Source organism: Gobio gobio (assembly GCF_949357685.1).
Source record: "Gobio gobio genome assembly, chromosome: 1".
Lineage (NCBI taxonomy): Eukaryota > Metazoa > Chordata > Actinopteri > Cypriniformes > Gobionidae > Gobio > Gobio gobio.
The window spans coordinates 53,952,694-53,975,052 of NC_137097.1; the positions used below are offsets into that span (position 1 = coordinate 53,952,694).

General features: G+C 40.2%; 2 protein-coding genes across 4 annotated transcripts in view; one reads left to right on the forward strand and one right to left on the reverse strand.

Moving 5' to 3' along the window:
* nacc1a (nucleus accumbens associated 1, BEN and BTB (POZ) domain containing a) overlaps positions 1 to 9,890 on the forward strand; it is a 32,411-nt gene extending 22,521 nt beyond the window's left edge. For all 3 annotated transcript variants that reach the window (XM_079824955.1, XM_079824956.1, XM_079824957.1), the window contains exons 6-7: positions 3,437 to 3,554; positions 6,832 to 9,890. In XM_079824955.1, the coding sequence (XP_079681081.1) occupies positions 3,437 to 3,554; positions 6,832 to 7,069 (356 nt within the window). In that variant the 3' untranslated portion in view covers positions 7,070 to 9,890. The remainder of the gene's footprint in view (positions 1 to 3,436; positions 3,555 to 6,831) is intronic.
* cacna1aa (calcium channel, voltage-dependent, P/Q type, alpha 1A subunit, a) overlaps positions 3,436 to 22,359 on the reverse strand; it is a gene marked incomplete at its 5' end in the record, with an annotated part of 111,143 nt that continues 92,219 nt past the window's right edge. The window contains 8 exons of the mRNA XM_079825022.1: positions 3,436 to 4,902; positions 5,483 to 5,727; positions 5,823 to 6,021; positions 10,141 to 10,176; positions 12,768 to 12,881; positions 14,621 to 14,756; positions 16,575 to 16,684; positions 21,255 to 21,355. Coding sequence (XP_079681148.1) covers positions 4,288 to 4,902; positions 5,483 to 5,727; positions 5,823 to 6,021; positions 10,141 to 10,176; positions 12,768 to 12,881; positions 14,621 to 14,756; positions 16,575 to 16,684; positions 21,255 to 21,355 — 1,556 coding nt within the window. The 3' untranslated portion in view covers positions 3,436 to 4,287. The remainder of the gene's footprint in view (positions 4,903 to 5,482; positions 5,728 to 5,822; positions 6,022 to 10,140; positions 10,177 to 12,767; positions 12,882 to 14,620; positions 14,757 to 16,574; positions 16,685 to 21,254; positions 21,356 to 22,359) is intronic.

Consider the following 22,359-nt stretch of genomic DNA (forward strand, 5'->3'; position numbering starts at 1 on the left):
CAAGTTGGACAAAATAAGGACCATCATTTGTAAAGAAATGTCTGAGATACGTCTTAAACATTTGCCAGCGAGTGCGGTACTGATAGCAGCACCATGAATGGAAAGTGTTAAATCTTGCTCAGAGCACTTTCTCCCGATCATACTCCATTTAAGCAAGGCACTTAACCTCTGAAGCCCCGGGGGTGTCTTATGACTACTCCTGTGGTCTGATCCCTCTATGTGTCAGATAAGGCTAAAACAGAGAACAAGACTGTTCTATACCACTGTAAATTCTGTGAATACGAGGATGCATTTAGCTCTGTGTAACCTCACTCGTACACACGATCATGCCCCGTTTTGCCAAATGCACATTCCTTTGGAATTGTGTAAGAGTCATAAACTCAAACCCGTAGTGAAAGCAGAGGAAGATGAACATGGGGGATTTCAGAACTAAAAACAGAGTTTTGCGCACAACAGCAAGGGTTTTCTTCTTGTCTCTTTTATTTCTTTCTTTTTTTGTGACAGTAGTCATAAAGACGTGCCCTGAACATAGTGTTGAAGTGTCTCTCCTTCTAGTTGGCAGAAGAAAAAAGAAAAACAGCTAGAAACAGAAGAAATAAACAACTTTCAAGTTGCATCAAAGTGATTTTCCTCCCCAGAATATGCTATTTTTTGTTTGTTTTAAAAAATAGAGCATAAAGGAATATATTAATTTAAAAAAAGATTTATCTGTATTCGTGTTTTTTCTACAAAACATTTAATGTTTTTTTTATATTCCTGCAGTTGACTTTTTATCAAACGCTGTGGCATGCACATTGCACATGCAGTTCTCGAGGTAAATGCTTTTCTACAATTTTTTTTTCTGACAAAAACTTGCTTGTTTTTAGTTTCTTCTTTTTACAGTGTGACTCCCACATCGGCATTGTGTTTTTAATTGTCACTTGTTTTGCCAAACATGAGGTTGTTAGTAACGATGAATTATGACAGACAATGAGAAATGTCAATGCCCTATCCAGACAATCGCTTGTATTTTCTCTCGCAGCCACACACACACACACACACACACACACACACACACACAGCAAGACGCCGAGAGAACATCATGCATGCAAATGAGAATGGTGATTTTTTGTCAAACGCATCCTCGTGGATTTGATAAACACACATCGCTCACAAACATACAGACACATGATCATTTCCTTATACGCTTGGTGCAACTCATAACAGGTTTGTATTGCATATAGATACTCTCCATATAAAAACTCAAGCTAATGTCTGTCGTGGAGAAAAGAAATCGAGAGAGAGAGAGAGAAGATTTCACTGCAAACCAACACATTGCAGCTGTATAAATGTGTAAAGAGACGTGCAGTCTAAATAATGCTGAATAAGGCACTGATTAATCTCAGTAATAAGAATGCAGTTCTCAAAGAAACGACCACAAAATCTAGTAATGCTCAACTAGCAAGGGGAGACATGTAACTTGGATCCTGTATCTTGTGTTTACACCCTCAAAGACTATACTCACCAGTTGTGGACACACTTATACATAGAATCTCAAAGGAGAGCCACACATTGACCGGTTTCATCAGTAGTGCTACATACAGGACTCAAGTGCGTGAAAACATGGTGGTAAATGCTACATACATCGTCTAATTTGCACATGCTGCAAAGTTGGACTTGGTCGGCAGCTTGTCTGTGTATGCGGAGTCATTCCACAGAGGATTGTGCCTCGTAAAGAATACTGAGATGGCAATGGTAATGTGGGCCGAAGAGACACAAAGAGCAGTGGGACACAAGAGACAAGTTTTGGCAGAAAAGGCCCGGTCATTGTTTCACCCATGCAATTTGATTGGCTGTGTTACATGTTCCTGTGCAGTTTGACTGCCCGTGTTACATTTCCTGAACACAGAACGGTGCACCATCGGTGACAGACACATAGTACTACTCTCAATGTACAGGTCATTGACATAAACATGAAACGGAAAAGGGTGAGAGACTGATGGAGCCAGAATTACTGGCTGCCGAACAATGTGGATCACAGCGCCATCTGCTGATCGAGTAGAGGTAGTGGAGCTCAGTTACCTTCTCGCATTTACCCACACATCGAAATGTTTCTGGTCAGTGGTTCTCAACCTTTTTCACTTGAAGGTGATTACATTAGATTATTTTAATATATTAAAATCATTTACTTAATAATTTAAGTCATTGCTGGATTTCTGACCCCCTAGTTGAAAACCACTGGATTAAAGGAAATAATTAAATGGATAATTTTAAAATCATTTCAATAAATGTATTCATTTAAAAGGAAGATTATGAGAGAAAAGATTAGTAAAAAATATAAGAAATTTACGCTTACCTAATTAATCCTCGTTAACTAACATCTAAACGCTCTTTTTAATACCGAAACGTCTTCTAGAAGGCGTTTATATCAATACGGTCGATAACTAGTCAGCTCTTCCTCTACTTTCTTTTTAATCCCCCCCCCCCACTTCTTGATAAAAAGTGTTCACAGTTACAGAGACTTGAGATCAGATGCATGCTTCAAACTGTCATTAACGCTCACTGACATGACTGAGAAAGTGTTTCCATAGAAACAGTCCAAGTCGTGGAGCTACCGAGGACATAGCCTGAAGGTCAGATGGGTTTCTGTCATGGCCCATAATGGATCACTATCACAGAGCTCCACACACCATCTACACAAAACTCACATGAAATCACGCATGGCAAAGAGCAGCAGTCAAATACAAAAACAGGTAGAAAATGAAATTAAAAGCATCACCATCATTATCTTCATCATCATCATCATCACTTATCATTTATGTGATCGTCTTTATACACATTGTCATTATCAACATGAAATCAAATGTAAAGATGGAGAGGTTCTCTCTCTCTCTCTCTTCTCCACCCTCCCCTCATCTCTCTCTCTCTGCATTTACTCTGGAAGACTGGAAGAACATGTTTACGGCGGTTTAAGGGAAAATAATCACATATGTCATTTGCCTGTTATATGTTTGTGTATTTTATGTGCTACTATATCTGCATCTTTGTGCAAGTGAGAAAATTATCTATACAGTGATAGAGGAATGTAATAAAATGTCTCAAGCATAAAAATAATTGTGCTATCAGTTTATTTTTATATTCACAATCTTTATTGTACGTGGTATTTGGCACCAAATCTGGCGTAGCAAAATTGCGAACATCTCTCTGGTCACCCATTTACTAGTATTTGAGCGTTAGCAATGGCTTCATCTCCCCTTTTCTTCAGAAGAGAGGGATCTCAGAGAGTCGTGAGAGAGAGAGAGAGAGAGACAGACAGAGGACACCAGCGGGAGAGAGAAAGAACCTCACGGGCATGACAAAAGAGCCAAAAAATTGATCCCTCCTTTCCCCCTTCTTATCCAAAGTTTCTTTGTGTATTTTTTAACTTGGTTTTTTTTTTCTTTTCTTTTTTTTTCAGTCATGCAGGATTTCCAAGGAGTTCTAGGAGTTCAAACAAAGCTGGGCAGTGCAACAGAAGATTCAAACTCCAGTGTTTCCAATGAGAAGCAGAAGACGAAGCCGAAGAAGAAGAAAGAGTGAGGAGCTTTTCGTTTTTCTCTCCTATTTTTTTGTTTGATTGTTTGTGATTCTTCTTTCTTGCCTTTGGGGGGCTGAAGTGCAGGGTGGGATTTCCTATTTTAGTTTAGGTGAGTTCACCTCCACCCATCTCCATCTCCCACCCACAACTCACCCGCATGGGCGAACGCCTCCCCCCTCAACTGGGATAATTATTAACAGTAAACATAGATGATAAAACTCATCGATATTTCCCAGCATCTGGACTGATTTTTGCAATAAACGAATCTCCATTCAAGTTCTGTGAAATAAAAAGTGAGCAACTTTTTTTTTTTTTTTTTAAACGGGTGCTAAAGAGTTTGTAGCGTCTCAAATCCGGAGGGACTGCACGAAATGTCCTGGGGAAAAAAGTTCAGACATTCCTCCTCCTTATCAAAACATTTTTTGTATTCTTCAGAAAAAAGGCTAAGAACAGGATTTCATATTCGTTAGTCTTCATATTTACTGTCAGCGGTCCGTCGCTTTCAGGGAAACACTTGGCAGCAGAGGAATCGGAAAAGAAACAAGAAATAGAAAGAAACGAATCATGCCTTGATTTCCCCTGTGGACATTCAGCGCACTGCCAAGCGTTTCCCCGGACAGATCGGCCCATCCAGTGAGAGTATTGTTGAGAGTACTGTGAGCCTACGCTCTGTGTGGTGGCAGTCTGTTCCAGAAAAGTGCGGAAGGACTCGCCCCTCCCCATCCCAGAGGCTAGCACCAGTCATCCTCATCAGTCTCACTGTAGGGTTCATGGAGGCCCTTCCTGGGCCCTCTGGGATGAGGAGGCTTATGCGTTCCTGGGTGGTTGGGAGCGTGGTGGTGCGGAGAGGGCGAGGACGAACGGTAGCCGTTCGGCATGCGCCGTGGGTGGCCCTGAGAGGGAGTGTTGTGGCGGGAAGTCCTGGGGGAATGTGGGTGAGGGTTGCCCTGCACAGGGCTTTGCTCGTAGGACGGAGGCTCGTTGTGATTGCACTCGTAGTCTTGGTCATCGTAGAAACCGTCGCCCTCCACACTCTCCGTAGGGCCGGGGCCCCAGTGCGCATGACGGGAGGAGCGGGGAGAGCCGTGGTGGGGAGGCGACGGGTGGTGGTGAGGGGGAAGCGGGGGCTCGGGGCCAGGGGGACTGAACCGACGGGAGGTTGGGGTGGGGAGTCGGTTCTGCTGGCTAGGAGGGGGGGTGCCACTGATGGGCTTACGGACCACGGGAGAGTAGGTGACGTGGGGCCGGGGGGTAGCAGGGGTTTGGGGTAGCTGACGCCGGCCGCGGCGGGGCGTGCTGGTCCCGGAGGTGGAGGGGACTGGACTGCCGCTTACTGAACTACTGCCCTACATGAAAATGGAACAAGGCAAATAAAACAGAACCACAAAATTAACCACACAACAAGAAGAAAGACAGTCGGAGGTGACACACACACACACCGCAGTCAGAGAAGAAAGAGCGCAGTCATGAGAGAGAGAAAGAGAGAGAGAGAGAGAGAGAGAGAGAGAGAGAGAGAGAGAGAGAGAGAGAGAGAAATGCAAGAATGAAAGACATTACAAAGCAGTAGAGCAAAGCGATCGATACAAACAGCCATAAAATAAACGACCAAAAATTAAGCAACATATCACAGGGAAAAGAGAGGACACAAGGAAGAAAAAACAAACAAACAAACAAACAAAAAGAATTTAATTCTGTTGCAGTTGGGATCCAGTTAAACATCCCGTTTTAATACAGCAATCATTAAATCATTTCCCCGATCAGTATTGGTCTTGTTTTGTAATTAATTCATAATAATTAAATACAATTTACTTGTTTTACTTTTGGCCAAATATTCTTTTCTTTGTAAATGTAACTTTTTTGTTGTTGTTGTAATAAGTGACTATAGATACATTATGAGCACATGTTAATTATGAATGAATCGCCCACCTGTCTGTGAGTCAGGCACTCTCTGCCCTCACTCGGTGAGCGGGACCAGCGGCGGTCTCCCTCTCTGGACTGTCTGTGGCCATAGTCCCCTCGTTCTCTCTCATGTCCATAGTGCTCCTTATCAACAGAACCGTGGTGGTGATGGTGATGGTGGTGGTGCTTGCGGTCTTTGGCCCGGCCCCGGTCCCTTTCCTTGGATGGCAGGTCTCCTGACTGTGTGGTGGTGCTGAGATCAGTACCAAGACCTGCTAGAAAAAATGGTACTAGCATTAGCTCCCCTATTCTCTTGTACACAGAAAAAGCCATCAATAGCATTAATATATATGCCTTCGTCTCTGACCTGTGTCAGCATCAGTGTAGCGGCTCAGGGACCGCTCTGACGCGCGGTGACTGCGATCTCGGTGGCGATGCCCATGTCTGTGACCCTCTTCTGGGATGACCCTGTCCATGGCGTAGTCCTCACCCCGCATTGAGCGGCCTGGACGCCCGTGTCCCAGAGATGAAGCCGAGCGCTTCATAGGACTGTTATCGGTGATGGTCTGCTGAAAGAGTCGGCACAGGACAGAGAAAGAGGTAGGGAGAGAAAAGAAAAGGGAGCGAAGGAAGAGAGAGGTTTCTGTTTATTTGAAGTAGATGGGTCTGGAAGATTTGAGAAGGGAGCTTCTTTTCAGTAGTATTTAGTAACAGCAGGCAGATGGTCGTGCGAATGTACGGCCTTGTTTACACCTGGTATTAACATCCGTCTCGGGCGATCCCTTCTCAAGCGGTCAGCTGAGACATACAAGTCTACTTTTATACTATTTCAGGGGACACAGTATTCAATTTTGTGAATATAATCATCACTTGCATTATCATTTAGAAGTTTTGGGTCAGTAAGATTAAAAAATAAATAAATTATACTTTTATGTAGCAAAGATTCAATAAATCAGAAGATGTTTTATTTCAAATAAATGCGGTTCTTTCGAACGTTCTATTCAAAGAATCGTGAAAAAAAAACCCATCTCTCAGTTTCCACAAAATATTAAGGAGCACAATTGTTTTCAACATTGATAATACGATTTTTTTTCTCTTGAGCACCAAATCGGATGTTAAAATAATTTCTGAAGGATCATGTGACACTGAAGACTGAAGTAATAGATATATCTCCAAAAGCAAGTCATATTATCTTACATACTTTCGCTTTTCAAGTAAATCGATCTCGGTTCAGGGATATTTTTAGATATTTTTACTGGAAAACAACATCTGTAGATAGTGCAGACCATTTGTGATTGTATCTGACCAACCATATGTTAATACCAGGTATAAATGGGGTATATGATGACTTAAAACTTGTGTGTTTAATTCTGCAGGTCTGGGAGTTGGTGTGATTTGACTGTGTATGACCTGATGAACACACTCAGCCGGTACCAGCGAACAAATAAACAAATTCACCATTCACCATGCAGAGTCCGAGAAGAAGAGAAAGACAGAAAAGATATGAGGGAAAAAAAAGAGAGAAACCAAAATATAGCTGCAAAAGGTCGTGCCTCGCATGCACCCAGGACTGAATCTATAAAGTCAAAATACTCATTGGTTATAAACACATAGTGCTACAACATTTGAGAGAAGCACATTTCTTCCAGCAGACCCCTCTATCCATCACTCACAGTCATGCACGCCGCAAAGAGCGAAGAGAGGGGGCTGTCCAGGCTTCAGAGAGAAAATGTGTGGGGCAACACCAAATATATGGTCCAGGAGGGATGTGCAGAGTGGTTTGCAGTGGCTCAAGCCCTGGACACTTTGCTCTAATCTGATTAGAGCCTTTCCATCTCCAAAAAAGCATGAATTTGACTGTTTTGGTGCAGCTTAACTATCAAACACTATCAACACTGACACCTAGAGTCGTGGATGCAGCCTCACACCCCATCAAGTATTCAGTTACTGATTCATTTGTAGAAATCTGACATACATAGTCAAACACCCATTTTGGTGTGTAACTTGCGGCAAAATACAGGCCAGGAGAGTGTAGCAAGTCAATATGCATATCTCTTTTTTGACAACATAAAGAGTGTTGAGAAATATTACTTTAGAGTTTTGCATTTTATAGAAAGTTTTTTTCCTCACCGACTTTCATCACAGTAGCATTATGTTTGCAGGTTTTTTATTATTATTATTCAAAATGATTATTATCATTTGTTGCGGACAGGTGGTTGTTCTTTCATCGTGTGTGGCATTCAACAACTATATCCCAGTATAGATGTAAGTGTAATTCAATAACACATCCAAAATTTCCTTAAAATAACACACACAAAAAAAGCCTTAGAAAGTCCCTCTTTTCTCCCTGTGACATAATATTGAACACCAAAATGCACGTCTCTGCTCAGCAACAGTCACACGCTCACAGATAACTGCACACTCACGCACTAAGACTGCGGATACATGTACACTGAAAAATGTAACATGCACATGAACACAGCACACAATGAGTGTTGCAAAGCACAGATAGCAGATATAAATTAGGAGGAGGCAGACAAGGAGATTTGTGTGATTTTATCTGCACACAAATAAAAAGATATGTCTGTGCTGTACAAATAATAATAATAATGCTCCAGTATGCAAAATTAGATTTAAGTATATACATGTTTTAAATACATTTAGATAAATATTTCAATTTCTTTCAAATACATATTATGTTGAATATGTTATTATAATATAGAAGAACAGAATAGATTATATATACTGTGGGGAGAACAAGTGTATTTGATACACTGCCGATTTTGCAGGTTTTCCTACTTACAAAGCATGTAGAGGTCTGTAACTTTTATCATAGGTACACTTCAACTGTGAGAGACGGAATCTAAAATCCAGAAAATCACATTGTATGATTTTTAAATAATTAATTTGCATTTTATTGCATGACATAAGTATTTGATCACCTACTAACCAGTAAGAATTCCGGCTCTCACAGACCTGTTAGTTTTTCTTTAAGAAGCCCTCCTGTTCTCAACTCATTACCTGTATTAACTGCACCTGTTTGAACTGGTTACCTGTATAAAAGACACCTGTCTACACACTCAATCAAACTGACTCCAACCTCTCCACAATGGCCAAGACCAGAGAGCTGTGTAAGGACATCAGGGATAAAATTGTAAACCTGCACAAGGCTGGGATGGGCTACAGGACAATAGGCAAGCAGCATGGTGAGAAGGCAACAACTGTTGGCGCAATTAAAATGGAAAATGGAAGAAGTTCAAGATGACGGTCAATCTCCCTCGGACTGGGGCACCATGCAAGATCTCACCTCGTGGGGCATCAATGATTATTAGGAAGGTGAGGGATCAGCCCAGAACTACACGGCAGGACCTGGTCAATGACCTGAAGAGAGCTGGGACCACAGTCTCAAAGAAAACCATTAGTAACATACTACGCCGTCATGGATTAAAATCCTGCAGCGCACGCAAGGTCCCCCTGCTAAAGCCAGCGCATGTCCTGGCCCGTCTGAAGTTTGCCAATGACCATCTGGATGATCCAGAGGAGGAATGGGAGAGGGTCATGTGGTCTGATGAGACAAAAATAGAGCTTTTTGGTCTAAACTCCACTCGTCGTGTTTGGAGGAAGAAGAAGGATGAGTACAACCCCAAGAACACCATCCCAACCGTGAAGCATGGAGGAGGAATCATCATTCTTTGGGGATGCTTTTCTGCAAAGGGGACAGGACTACTGCACCGTATTGAGGGGAGGATGGATGGGGCCATGTATCGCGAGATCTTGGCCAACAACCTCCTTCCATCAGTAAGAGCATTGAAGATGGGTCGTGGCTGGGTCTTCCAACATGACAACGACCCGAAACACACAGCCAGGGCAACTAAGGAGTGGCTCCGTAAGAAGCATCTCAAGGGCCTGGAGTGGCCTAGCCAGTCTTCAGACCTAAACCCAATAGAAAATCTTTGGAGGGAGCTGAAATTCCATATTGCCCAGCGACAGCCCCGAAACCTGAAGGATCTGGAGAAGGTCTGTATGGAGGAGTGGACCAAAATCCCTGCTGCAGTGTGTGCAAACCTGGTCAAGAACTACAGGAAACGTATGATCTCTGAAATTGCAAACAATGGTTTCTGTACCAAATATTAAGTTCTGCTTTTCTGATGTATCAAATACTAAAGTCATGCAATAACATGCAAATTAATTACTTAAAAATCATACAATGTGATTTTCTGGATTTTTGATCCGTCACTCACAGTTGAAGTGTACCTATGATAAAAATTACAGACCTCTACATGCTTTGTAAGTGGATAAACCTGCAAAATCGGCAGTGTATCAAATACTTGTTCTCCCAACTGTATATATATACTTCCTTAATTGCTTTAATTTTTTTCTTCTTCAATTGATTGTATTATTTTTTATCTAACATTTTGAATTAAATTCACTACAATGGCTGAAATAATGGTTCGATTCATAAAATAATAAAACAAATGCAATTAAATAATAGATACAAAAAACAACAACATTGCAATATTGAAAGATTTTTCTAATATTTTCTCCTGAAATATTCAGGCACAAATGTTGTGATTTCCAGAGAATTGGCCAGAGAGACAGAAAGACAGATGTTAGAGTCAGACAAGGGTCAAACAGAGAGTGACGATGGAGAAAAAGTAACAATGAACGAGAGAGGTTGCACATACAGTGAGATTATCTCCCCGGTGCCGTCCTTTCCTCCTTGGCTGCTATACAGCCATTTCCATTCAAACACAAGACACGGCAAAAATATGTCCATACAAATACACGCATAGGAAGCACATAGGGCCGCATTTACACAAGACAAAGCACATTAATAGGTGACCCCAGGCATGAAAGAGAAGGAGAGAGAAACAGAGATTGCACTCAAAGAAGAAAAAGGTGGAGATGGGGTTCATGCAGAAGTAAATCAGGATGGGGAGGCCAAAAACAGAGTGAAAGAGGGGAGGGAGTAAGGAGAGAAAAATATAAATAAAGAGAGAGAAGAGAGACACAGAGAACCTGGTTAGACACAGAAGCAGTGGAGACGGAAAAAGACACTTACCACAGCAGCACACACACTGAGGGCCAGAGGCAGTGTTAGAGACACGTCACAGTACACCACACAGAATGATACGGTGAGGAACAGTACAGTGATCACAAGACACAGTGGCCATAGAGAGGGAGCCTATACTACTACAACACTGCACACATATACAGTACGTATAGCATGATGCCACACCAACAAAACTCTCTTGTACTTGGTTTCTGAAATGTGTGTAAATTACTCTCACACTATACTGTTCAAAAGTTTGGGGTCGATAAGATTTCTTTAATAGTGTATGAAGTCTCTTATTCTCCAAGGATGCATGTATTCGATTAAAATGACAGCAAAAACAGTAATATTGGGAAATATTACAATTTAAAACAACTGTTTTCTATTTGAATATATTTTAAAATCCAATTTATTCCTGTATTTTCAGCATCATTACTCGTCTTCAGTGTCACATGATCCTTCAGAAATCATTCCAATATGATAATTTGCTACTCAAGAAACATTTCTTCTTCTTATTATTATTATTATTTTGAAGACAGTTGTGCAGCTTAATATTTTTTTGTGGAAACTGATTCTTTAATGAATAAAAAAAGTTAGAATTAAATATTTTGTAACATTATAAATGTCTTTACTGTCACTTTTGATCAATATAATGCATCCTTGCTGAATACAATAATTAATTTCTTTAAAAAAAATCATAGTGATCCCTACCTTTTGAACGGTAGTGTACATACATAAACTTGGGAGATATTCACACACACACACACACACACACACACACACACACACACACACACACACACACACACACACACACACACACACACACACACACACACACACACACACACACACACACACACACACACACACACACACACACACACACACACACACACACACACACACACACACACACATCTCAGTACCAACTCCCAAGTCACTGTTTGCTTCAGCATCAAATTCCACTGAGCTTTATGACCCTGAATGAAATGCAATTCAAACTTGGGCAAAATATTTAAAAAAGTGATATAGAATGGAAGCACTTTAGCACTTATATAAAGTAATACTGGGCTGTAAATGCAGTTAAATACAACACCTAATTTACTATAGTAAAGGCAATGTACAAACACAGAGTAACACCTTTGCTGAGGGAGGAAGTCATAGTTAGCTAAACCCAAAAGGAAAATACGATTTTAAAGAAAAAAAGGCAAAGAGAAGAAAAGACATTCACAGAAAACTCAAGAAGACAGCATGAGAAGAGGATTAGTTCAGAAAAAAAACAACAACCCTACTTTTCTAATTTCTCAGCTTCTCAGTTCCCACAGCAACATGTGATGGCAAAGTGTGCACTTGCTACAAAATCCCAGCGGATGTAGTATGTAATCTGGGTATTGCGTTTTCTGAATACAGAGCATTTAGATGTCCTATTTGTGTGCCATACCGCAGGGACGTGTGTATATTTGGGTTTGTATGAATGAGAAGGAGGCTACTCAAAGGCCAGTGGTGAGAAATATGAAAAGGAAAAAGAAAAAACACACACACAAATTCTACACTATTCTAGACCTGCATCAAATATGCATCATAAGTGGTGCATTATGTAATATGCTAGATATCATATATCTAGACAATTATAATAAGAGAGTGTTTGAATGCAAAAATGTATCCTCGAATACATCACATCAAACACATAATCTGGAAATTGCAAATACTTAAAATGCATATTTATGACAGGTATGCTGATGAAGACTGATGAGGCTTTTTTCTTGTGGAGTGCCTCATGGATCTGTTCTGGGCCCAACATGTTTTCCTATTAATGCACAGCATTAAACATTTTTTCTTTAGAATTTTTCCAGTTATGAAGATTGATACACTATGCGACTCAAAATGTGTGGACAGCTAAACATATGTCTCTAATGAAAATGTAATATATGCTGCTATACCAGCTTCCATTCGTCCACTCAAGAGATCGAAAGGCTGTATACTTGATTTGATCTTTCAGCCATTTAGTGTGGTTATGACTTAGCGACTTAACATAACTCGCTTGTTTGTTTAATTCACCCTCACGCTTGCTTATGCAGGACATCAATCCATTGCAGATGCTATAATGGGTTCTCTTTGCTTTATCTGGTCAATTTAATGCAAAGACAGCAATGGAAAGTGGGTTATTTGGAGGGTCAGGAAAAGGAAAACATGTGAAAAGGGGGTAGAAGAAAAGGAAAGGGGGAAAACGAAGGAATGACAGGATGAGGCGCTCACTTGGTTGTCTGCTGGGAGTCGAGGCATGGAAGCAGCCCTGCCATGGCCTTCCATCGACAGATAGTGCTCAGTGTCCGAGTACCCGTCCCGCCCCATCTCTCTCATCTCTACTGTCTGCAGAAACAGAGGGAGACCATGCATGACTGCCCAGGGACAGCAGACAAGAGCGGAATGCCAGGGGCCTGAGAGACAGGCCTAAGCACAGTGGATGGAAGGAGGACATCTCCACCTTCATCTCTCCCTTCACCCTGTGGGGAGATGCAAGAGTAGCAGGACAGTCCTGCCCCAGCCTCTTATGGTTTCCATAAAGTGATCTGATGCTGTTATCTGGTTACATGCAGGGATTCAATGACAGGATGATTTGGAGAAGATCAGGAGATGCTGGTATTACAGACTACACTCTCTTTCACGAACAGTTTTCACACAGGATATAGAAAAACAACTTCAAATACATGGACACACATCTATTCTGTTGATTTACCTATGGATATGCACTTTTGTTAAAGGGTTGGTCATAATTTGCTCACCTTCAAGTTGCTCCAAACTATATGACTTGATATATGATTTGATTTTGAAGAATTTGCTGGTGGCTCCTTTCCATGTGATTACAATAAATGGGGACTGCAGCTTTCAAACTTCAAAAAGAACAACAAAAAGCCATACAACTATCATAGGAATGATCCATATGATTTGTGCAATATAATTCAATATTATCTGGAAAAAAAGTTGTGATTTTTCTTATTCTTCGCTGAGTGAACAGAACTCAGACTTGCTGCTTCTCTCATGAATCCTTTTTTTAGTCATTTTGGGGATTGACAACCCCAGTCCTCATTCACTGTCATTATTTTCAAAAGAGTGCTCAAGATATTCTTCGAAAACTCACTCTTTATGTTCCATAGAAAACAAATTCATATGGGTTTCGATCAACATGAGGGTGATTAAACGATTATATTTTGAATTGCTCAGTTGAGACTAGAGAGCTCAGGAAATCGTGTAATTTTCCAAGCAATTTGGGGACTTTGTTTTGCAGCTTTTCTTTTGTTACTTCCTTCTTATGAATCACTTATGTTGCCTTCCTCATTGATAAGATTAGGATAAAGACACCTGCTGTTCTTGTCATGAATTGAATAAATAGTTTAGCTGGGCAGGAGTGTCTCACCTCCTGACAGTACAATGGCACTCAGAACAGAGGAAGGGTTTAAACATCCTTCCCAGTCAGCCGAATATGAAGGCATATATTCAATTCGAGCTTCACCGTACAAAAGCAGACATGTGAGAGTAATAAAAGAATATAAACGGTAACCGAAGGACACACAGACCGACAGACTGAGGGGAAATATAAGAGTGTGTAAGATAGTCTGCCGAATTTAGTTTTTACTCAGCAACAGAGAAGGTCCTTTGTTGCTATCTGCCAATGAGATGCACATGGATGAGGGATAGACAGACCAGCCATTCATGGTTATGAAAACAAACCGCTCCAATGAATGCCCTCCACAGAAGACTGTGAATATCTGATTTGCTATCATGTAAAGGCAGAGAAAATATTATTGATCCACTGAGACATCCAATGGTGTGACACTACATGAACGTCCTGAGTTAGCATGCTGCTGGAGAATCCACAACTAATGAAATAGTGGCTCACCCATTAAGAAAACTATTGTTTTATCTCATACAGTAGTGTGTGGGGACAATTTTACTTGCATTTATTGCTGTACCAGTATATTAATCTGGTAATGCTTGAGGTTAAGAATACAGTGATGCACTACCCTAAACTATATTTTACCATAAATTCAAGCGTTTATTTAAATACCCTAATAGCAAACTATAAAGGAGATGGGACAGGCTCTGTGTACCTGAGATTGTCTATGGTTATCTGCTGTATCGTCTGGGTGCTGGCCTTCAGGACTCCAGCTGCCTGCTTTCTGAGACATCTCTTGGGCTCGCGCCGTCACCCATGATTGACTCTCCGGTATCCTTTCATCAACAGGCCTGACAACACACCCACATTTAGTCAGTTTACAAGCTCTCTGTAGTCCTGGAAGGGCTCAAGGCTCTGGCTTGTCACTCATTGTGGTTTAGATGATTTTTCTCATTAGATGTATATTAGAGTCAAGGAGAGGGAAGATGATCTTCAATAACATTTGTTGTCTTGGTCATGGATTATAAAAAAAGACAAGAATAAAAATTGGCCAGCATACATTTTTACTGCTTTTTTTTTTGTTTTAATCACCATTTTTGTGTATTAAGTGAATTTTTCATCATGTCATATTTATTCATTTAAATACATTTTACTCTAACTAGAATGAATAATTGGCATTACTGACTAGGATTAGGTTATTGAAACTCACTTATATTCTTTCTAGATTTTTCTTCTACAAAAATTGTTAATATTTTGCTATAAATATTTAGGGGCCAAGCACTGATGATGTGTAGGAACCGCTTGTAATCATTGGCGTTCTTCTTATTCTTCCACTCTGGGAGTCTATGGCAGGCCATAGAAGCGCTTGTGGGAAATGTATGAAATTTGGCATACAGATAGAGGACAGTCTCACCTGTCACCAAAGCAATCACTAACTCAATCCCTCTAGCGACACCACCTGTTCAAAGTTTGACTTATGTTTGTGCTAATAATTTTTGAACTGTACGTTTGTGCTAATAATTTTTGAACTGTAAGGGAAGAAACAAAAATTTTTCCCTCTGATTCCTTGGCTCAAGGCGATTCGATTGCATCATATGACGTAATTTTCCATCATTAAAAACTTTCCGCGATTTCGAATAGTCCGAATACCCTACTTTTTCTAACTCCTCCTAGACCGTTGCACAAAATTCAGATTCAAATAATCTTCAGACCATGCCAACAAAAATGTATTGAATTCAATATGATTCGTCAAAGCGTTCTCGCCAACGATTTCGACAAAGTGTTTGCCAACATGAACATGAGGCAAATATCTCCGCAACGCTTTGGCATATTCTGACCAAACTTGGTGTGTATTGCCAACCATGACCTGAGGCTACCAGCAGCGTTTCGGCGCAGTGCCACCCAAAGGTCCGGAGATGGAAAAAAATGGCAATTTTTGCTTGTAACTTAAAAAAAATTAAATCTTTAGATTCAGTGCCAGGTCTTAATAAATTATTTCGGTTATGCCGAGAACATAGATACCAGTTTTGCCATAGTCAGCCAAACGTCCTGTCCGCCATTTTGAATTTCTTTAAAAACCTACTCTTTCAAACTCCTCCAACACCGAATTTCACCAAATTTGAGTCAGATCACCTTTGGACTGTGCCGACAAAAAGTTATGGATTTAGTGTTGATAGACGAAGCCGTTTTTGTAAAGTGCAGGAACAAATTTGAGGCATGATGCCAAAATTACTCGAGGCTGTATCTCTGCAATGCTTTGACATATCTACACCAAACTATACATGTGTCACTGTCACCCCACTCTGACCACACCACATCAATTTCGTAACTGCGCCACCTATTGGTCAAAAGTCATAAACCATTAAATCATTAGTGACTATGATTTTTCAGTTATTCTGCCTAAAATCATCTTAAAACGTCTCATTGCTGCAGTTGGTCTGACACTTCCAGCCATGTTGGAATGTCTTATCATCTTCTTTGTGCTTGGCCCCGATAATTGCTTCTTGCAGCTATATTTTTCTCATATTTTCTTTAACAGTGTGTTAATTTAAGGCATTTAATTATTGACATGATGTAAGCATTAATGTATGTTTTGTCTCTGCTTTGTTATCATTGACAAAATAATATAAAAACCCTTTGTTAATATTTATGGAGAGGGTGCTACTCACAGATGATTTGCTGGGTGTGGTTGAGTATCAGGAAGGCCAGTGAGTCCCTGCCCCACATCCTGGCTTGGAGACGGCGGCTCCAGACGCTGAAACATTAATGTCGTTCGATTCTGTGTAAGATACAACATGGCCTACAGCTGGTATCAGGCAAGCTGATGGGAAATGGGGTTGGGGAAAAACATGGGATGGAGAGCATCCCATGTGTAGATGGGGAGGGGATCCAGCAGCAGTCAGTCAGGAGGCATTCCAGGAGCATTATGGGTAAATGGATTTATCCTGTGAGTTGTACTGCCTGAAAGCTGCCGATGGTACCATGCTGAGAATTCATTTACTTTTATTGTCCCAGTAAATGAACAGTTTCTGTAACCAACTGGCTGCTAAACAGTGGTGATAAATCTTGGTGTCATTCAGCACACCCCATCAAATCAAGATAGGGTTGTTTAGCTATGAAGTAATTTATATGCTAGTGTACACCTATACGTAGACAGGAATTCACTTTTAGCAGACATGCACTACCATTCAAAAGTTTAGGGTCAGTTTAAAATCAACAATTTATTTTATTCAGCAAGGACACATTCAATTGGTCAAAACAGTCGGTAAAGTTAATGCTACAAAACAATATTATATCACACTTTCCACAAAAATATTTTCAAGATTGAAGATAATAATGTTTCTTGAGCAGAAAAGCAGCATATAAGAATGCTTTCTGAAGATTCATGTGACACTGAAGACTACAGTAATGATGCTGAAAATTCAGCTTGGTCCTCACTGGAAATAACATTTATTTTAAAAAAAACAAACAAAAAAAACTTATATATATATATATACACACATGCAAGCTTGGTGAGCATGAAAGACATTTTTAAAAAATCCTACAGACCCCAAACATGTGTAATGGTAGTGTACACATTTAAAACAGATAATATTAATGACTATTGCTGTACAACACAGATTTCTGTCCAATAAAATGTTTTCTAGAAAGAGAATGTCCCTGAATACCACCTCCAAAAGGAGAAGAAAGTAGCAAATCATAGTTATGTAACTAAAGCCAATAGGCTATTTGCCCTTTGATATGTCCATGCCCTGATTCAATAGAAAGTGCATCAATTCAGAAAACTAACAATAAACATACTGATTTTTTTTTTTTTTGTTAAACTTGCTGTGTGTATTTGACCCATAAAGTAGATAATTGGTACCACCAGCCTAAAATGACACCTTGAGATTTGGAAAATGAAGGGGGGAAAAAAACTTAACAAAATCAACCAATCCAGTGGAAAACACAAAATGCATGTCAAATGCAAAGGCAGGTTTCATATTAAAATCTCATGAGAGGAATTAACAGTTGAATGAGAGCTGATAAAATAATTAAATAATCTGTGAACAACATGCACATTTTACTTAACACTATCTAATGGATGAGTTAGGAGATTGGCTTTATGAAGAAAAGCTTAGCAAGCTCAATGGTATCTGCAAAAACTGCTACATCCACTTGAAACATCATGGGTGTACCATTGAGATAAAATATAGGCCATGTCCATGTCTATAAAACTGTGGTCAACTTTCATGTGGATGTATAGTTGTAGATCACACAAGAACAAAACACTATAAACTGTAGATCAGGCCCATGTTGCATTAAACTCTATTCAGTCTAATATTCATAAGCACATGTATAACCATCTTCATATAAACCAATTAGGAAATTAAAGTGTGTTTGTGTGTGTTATAGTGTTTGACTGATAAAATAAAAAAATAAAAAACCTAAACAATGATTTTGTACACTCCTTCTGCAACCAAAATCAACAGTCATTAAACTGCTAAGATTCAATTATAGAAGGCCACACATTATTCTGTCATTCAGTTGGAAGAATGAATGGACATTATTAAAACAACCCATAAGGCATACTGAAATAATAAAGCACCCACTGCAAGTGACTTCATAAAAAGAGGAATTATCTATGGCGGTCAATAAGTTTGGCAATGAATTATGAATCTAGAGGTTTATGTGGAAGAGAGCAATCATGCAATGCAATACTTTCCAAATTGTAAAACCTTTTAAGGTGCAGTATTACGAGGCTTCCCAGGTTTATTCTATTGCTTTTCACTCCTTGCATAGATTTGATTTAAATCTTTACATTATGATTGCAAGTCTAGTTTACCAAGGAAGATGAGTTGTGAGATGAAATTTCTTCATGAAATTCCCTCAATCCTTATAGTAGTTTTTACTAATTAAAGAGATCAGCTAAAATGTTTCTGAATTCACAATTAATTTAATAAGCACTGCGGTACAAATACGACATAACATACCCACACAGAGCTTAAAGGTGATGTGTGTCATTTTATCAATGTAAAAATACTTTCTTGTCCCAGCTTAAGGTTGGCATGAAACAGAAATTGCGATCGTCTTTTCTCCCCTAATGTGACATACATCCAAGTAATGAAGTACGACTCATTTGTCCAGCATTATTTCCTGCATAGTTACTTATTAATGAAGGGCCATTATTCTAAAGTCTTACCCTGTGATCTCATGTGAGTGACAGGTTTCTTGGGGGGAGGGATGCTTTTTGCCCCTTGGTTTTTGATTAAAGACCAGGGCACATAAATTGTGTTTGGGACAGAACTACAGGTATTTGTCCATTGTTCCAATTGGTGACCCTAGTGGTGCAAAAATTACACACTTCACCTCCATCCATATATATCTTATTTTGTGGCAGACTTTAATGTTAAATGGTTGTTCTTAGTACCAGAAAAATGTTGAGCTGACATCACTATCAACAGATTTAAAGGGGTGGTAAAACACATTCTTTTGAAGGCTTGACTGTGTTTGTGGGGTGCACTGTAACATGTGTTCATGCTTCGTTTTTTAAAAAAATGCCTTATTTTTCATATATTTGACCTTTATTCTACACTGCTCTGTCCCTCCTTGTAAAACGATCTGATGCTTTCCGGGTTCTATGAAGCCAGTCCCTCAAAAATACGCGATGGGCTCTGATTGGTTAGCTGGCCCAGTGTGTTGTGATTCGCTAACCGCCTAGTGCACGGTTGTCGGAAACGTCACGCCCCTTACCTTTACCGGAGGCTGTGCTTTGGTCAGTATTAGAAACAACGGCGTCAATAAAACCATATGAGCCCGAATCAGACCCAGAACATTTGAGTGAAGATGATCGAGCAGAACCTGTTCAGTCCTCAAGAGTAAAGACTGCGGATCTATAATGATCGCTACTGAATGGCACTTTAACTTTTGTATTTTTAGAACGATTATAGCCAAATATCTGTGGCAAGAACTAACCCAAAATGAACACTAAGCACTGGCTTTACTAGTAAGTTAGCCAAATCACACACAGAACCATGTTTAGCAAGCCTGTAGATAAACAATACATAAAAGCTCTAATCAAAGAATCATTTACACTAATGCCAGGTTCGCTGTTGAGATTTTAACGTTAGTGTTTGTAACGTTAGGTGTTCGCCGGATAACGTTAAGTATGAATGAGCATTTAACAGACTGGTTTGCAGAACAGCGCTGTCATCTGTTTACTTCCTTGCTACAACCTATTACAGGAAAACACATTGATGAAAAATAAATCAGACTTACAGGTTGTGGCCCGTGAACAGCTTCTGTTTGTAAATCCAGCTTTCAGGACAAGCCGTTGTGCATATCCTGTATTGAACTCGCGAAGTTTGTGGAAGTTGTCCTCCGTGAAATGTGCAGCGCGCGCGTCGTGCATCCACGCACTGGCAGTGTTTTTTTCACGCAGCTGACGTTGTGCAAATCCGGCATTCAAATCGCGAAGACGGTGGATGTTTTCCTCCGTGAAATGTGCTGCAGGGAGCCCCGCGCGCGCCTGTTCCCCGCTGTCTCATACACACGTGCAACATGCTGTATGTTAAACGCTCTGCAACGCACCCCCGTCCCAAGGAAGGCTGAACAGAGCAAGTACCCCAGACCAGCAATCCGGATGAATATAACAGCGTTTCCTTGGCATCGCGGCAACAACACTCCAGCCTAACTATACCACAACAGCAGCGCCGCGATACAAAATGGCCTAACCCCCCCTTATTTAATATTCTCGGAGGAGGGTTTTATGTAAATATTGAGCCTGGTGATGTCACCAACCCTGGAGGAATGTGTGTAGTCGCCTACTGGCCGTTTGCTGTAGTTCTTAGAAATCGATTTCTTTAAAAGCAAATATCTCCCTTTGCTTTAAACTTTGAACGTTGTAACTTTGCAGATGTTGTTTATGCTCAAGCAACAACATTACACGCTAGCTAAAGTTAGAATAGTGAAATCGTGGTTTACCACCCCTTTAAGCAAAGAAACCAGGTAAATCTATTGGATGACTAAGTACAAAAGAAAGTTTTGACCACTCACAGTCACGAAATTAAAAATAGAAGGTGAGTACATTGTCAAAATTTGATGATTCCACATGAACTGTGGCAAGCGGAGGGAATCCAGCATATTTTCACTGGTTCCCCATCTGAAGGTGAGATGTTTTGGTTGTTAACTAATAATGTTCTTTAATATAGGCACATCCGCAGGCATACATCGACTCACTAGCTAAGATTCAAGCGTGTTCATGCTTCAGAGTTGGGAAAAAAATGACTAATTAGCATAGTTGAGGATTTCTCATCACAGATCATCATGGATTGAGATTGTGACTGCAGGGTGAGAGGAAGATGGCATACCTGCTCATCGTGGAGAGCTTGCGTCCGTTTGGCTTTACTTTGCCGATAGTACTCCATGATCATCATGGCAGCGTAGATTTTTCCCACTGTTAAGTCTGTCGCTGCTGAGAAAAGGACAAGTTACCCTGTACGATTAGACAAGGTGAGATGGACCCTGAGCAAGGGGGATGGGAGGGGACGGGACATGCACACGACAAACGCACAAACTCACATGCACCAACAAAGAGTGTCAAATCGACACACACAGAGCAAATGGTCTTTTCACAAGCAGACTGATTACAATTTCTAAAACTAAGTTTTTTATGCACTTCATTTTTAAGATCAATATTTTAAATACTCTTACTGTTTCTGCTGTTTTAAGTGTCAAAGTATTGCAAGAACTGACAACAAACTACAGCATAACTCCTAGAAACAGTAAACAAGCTAAAACGGTCTCCCAAAAATGGTCTTTGCCACATTATGGAACTGAGTCCATATGGAGAAGTTACTAAGAGTAACTTCTGGACTAGTTACTAAGAGAAGTTACTAAGAGTAACTTCTGACTAGGTTTACATGCCATGCTTAGTGGTGTTTAAAGCCATGGTCACCACCTCTGTATAGGATCTGCATAGAACAATGAAGATAAAATTAGCATCAAACAATACAGTTCTAAATTAGCACATGCTTGCTGCAAACTGCAAACATACGTTTATATTACTAGCATTATGATTTGGCCAAAAGCTTTAATGCCACCTCACTATTTCATGCTTTTTTGGAGCATCTAGCAAGCATTAGGCTTTAAGCAGGTCTCATAAGATAGTTAGCCTTTAGCATGTTTTTAACAAGTCTTACCGGCGAGCTAGCACATACATCCTATTGGTAGCATATCAATGGTGCAATAAAATGTTTTCTTTTTAATAATACTGTTTTATGTACTGTACATCTTGTCAGGAATCTCATAACCCCTGTAGTGAAAAGACATCTATAGAGGGTTGATCTATAGTTAGGCACCCCCTGATCTCAGGCATAGTGAGCTAGGATGTACACACGTAAGGCTGTTATCAATGTTTTTGTAGCACTTGAACATACATTTTCTCAAAATATATTTGTTTATATGTTTTTGTGT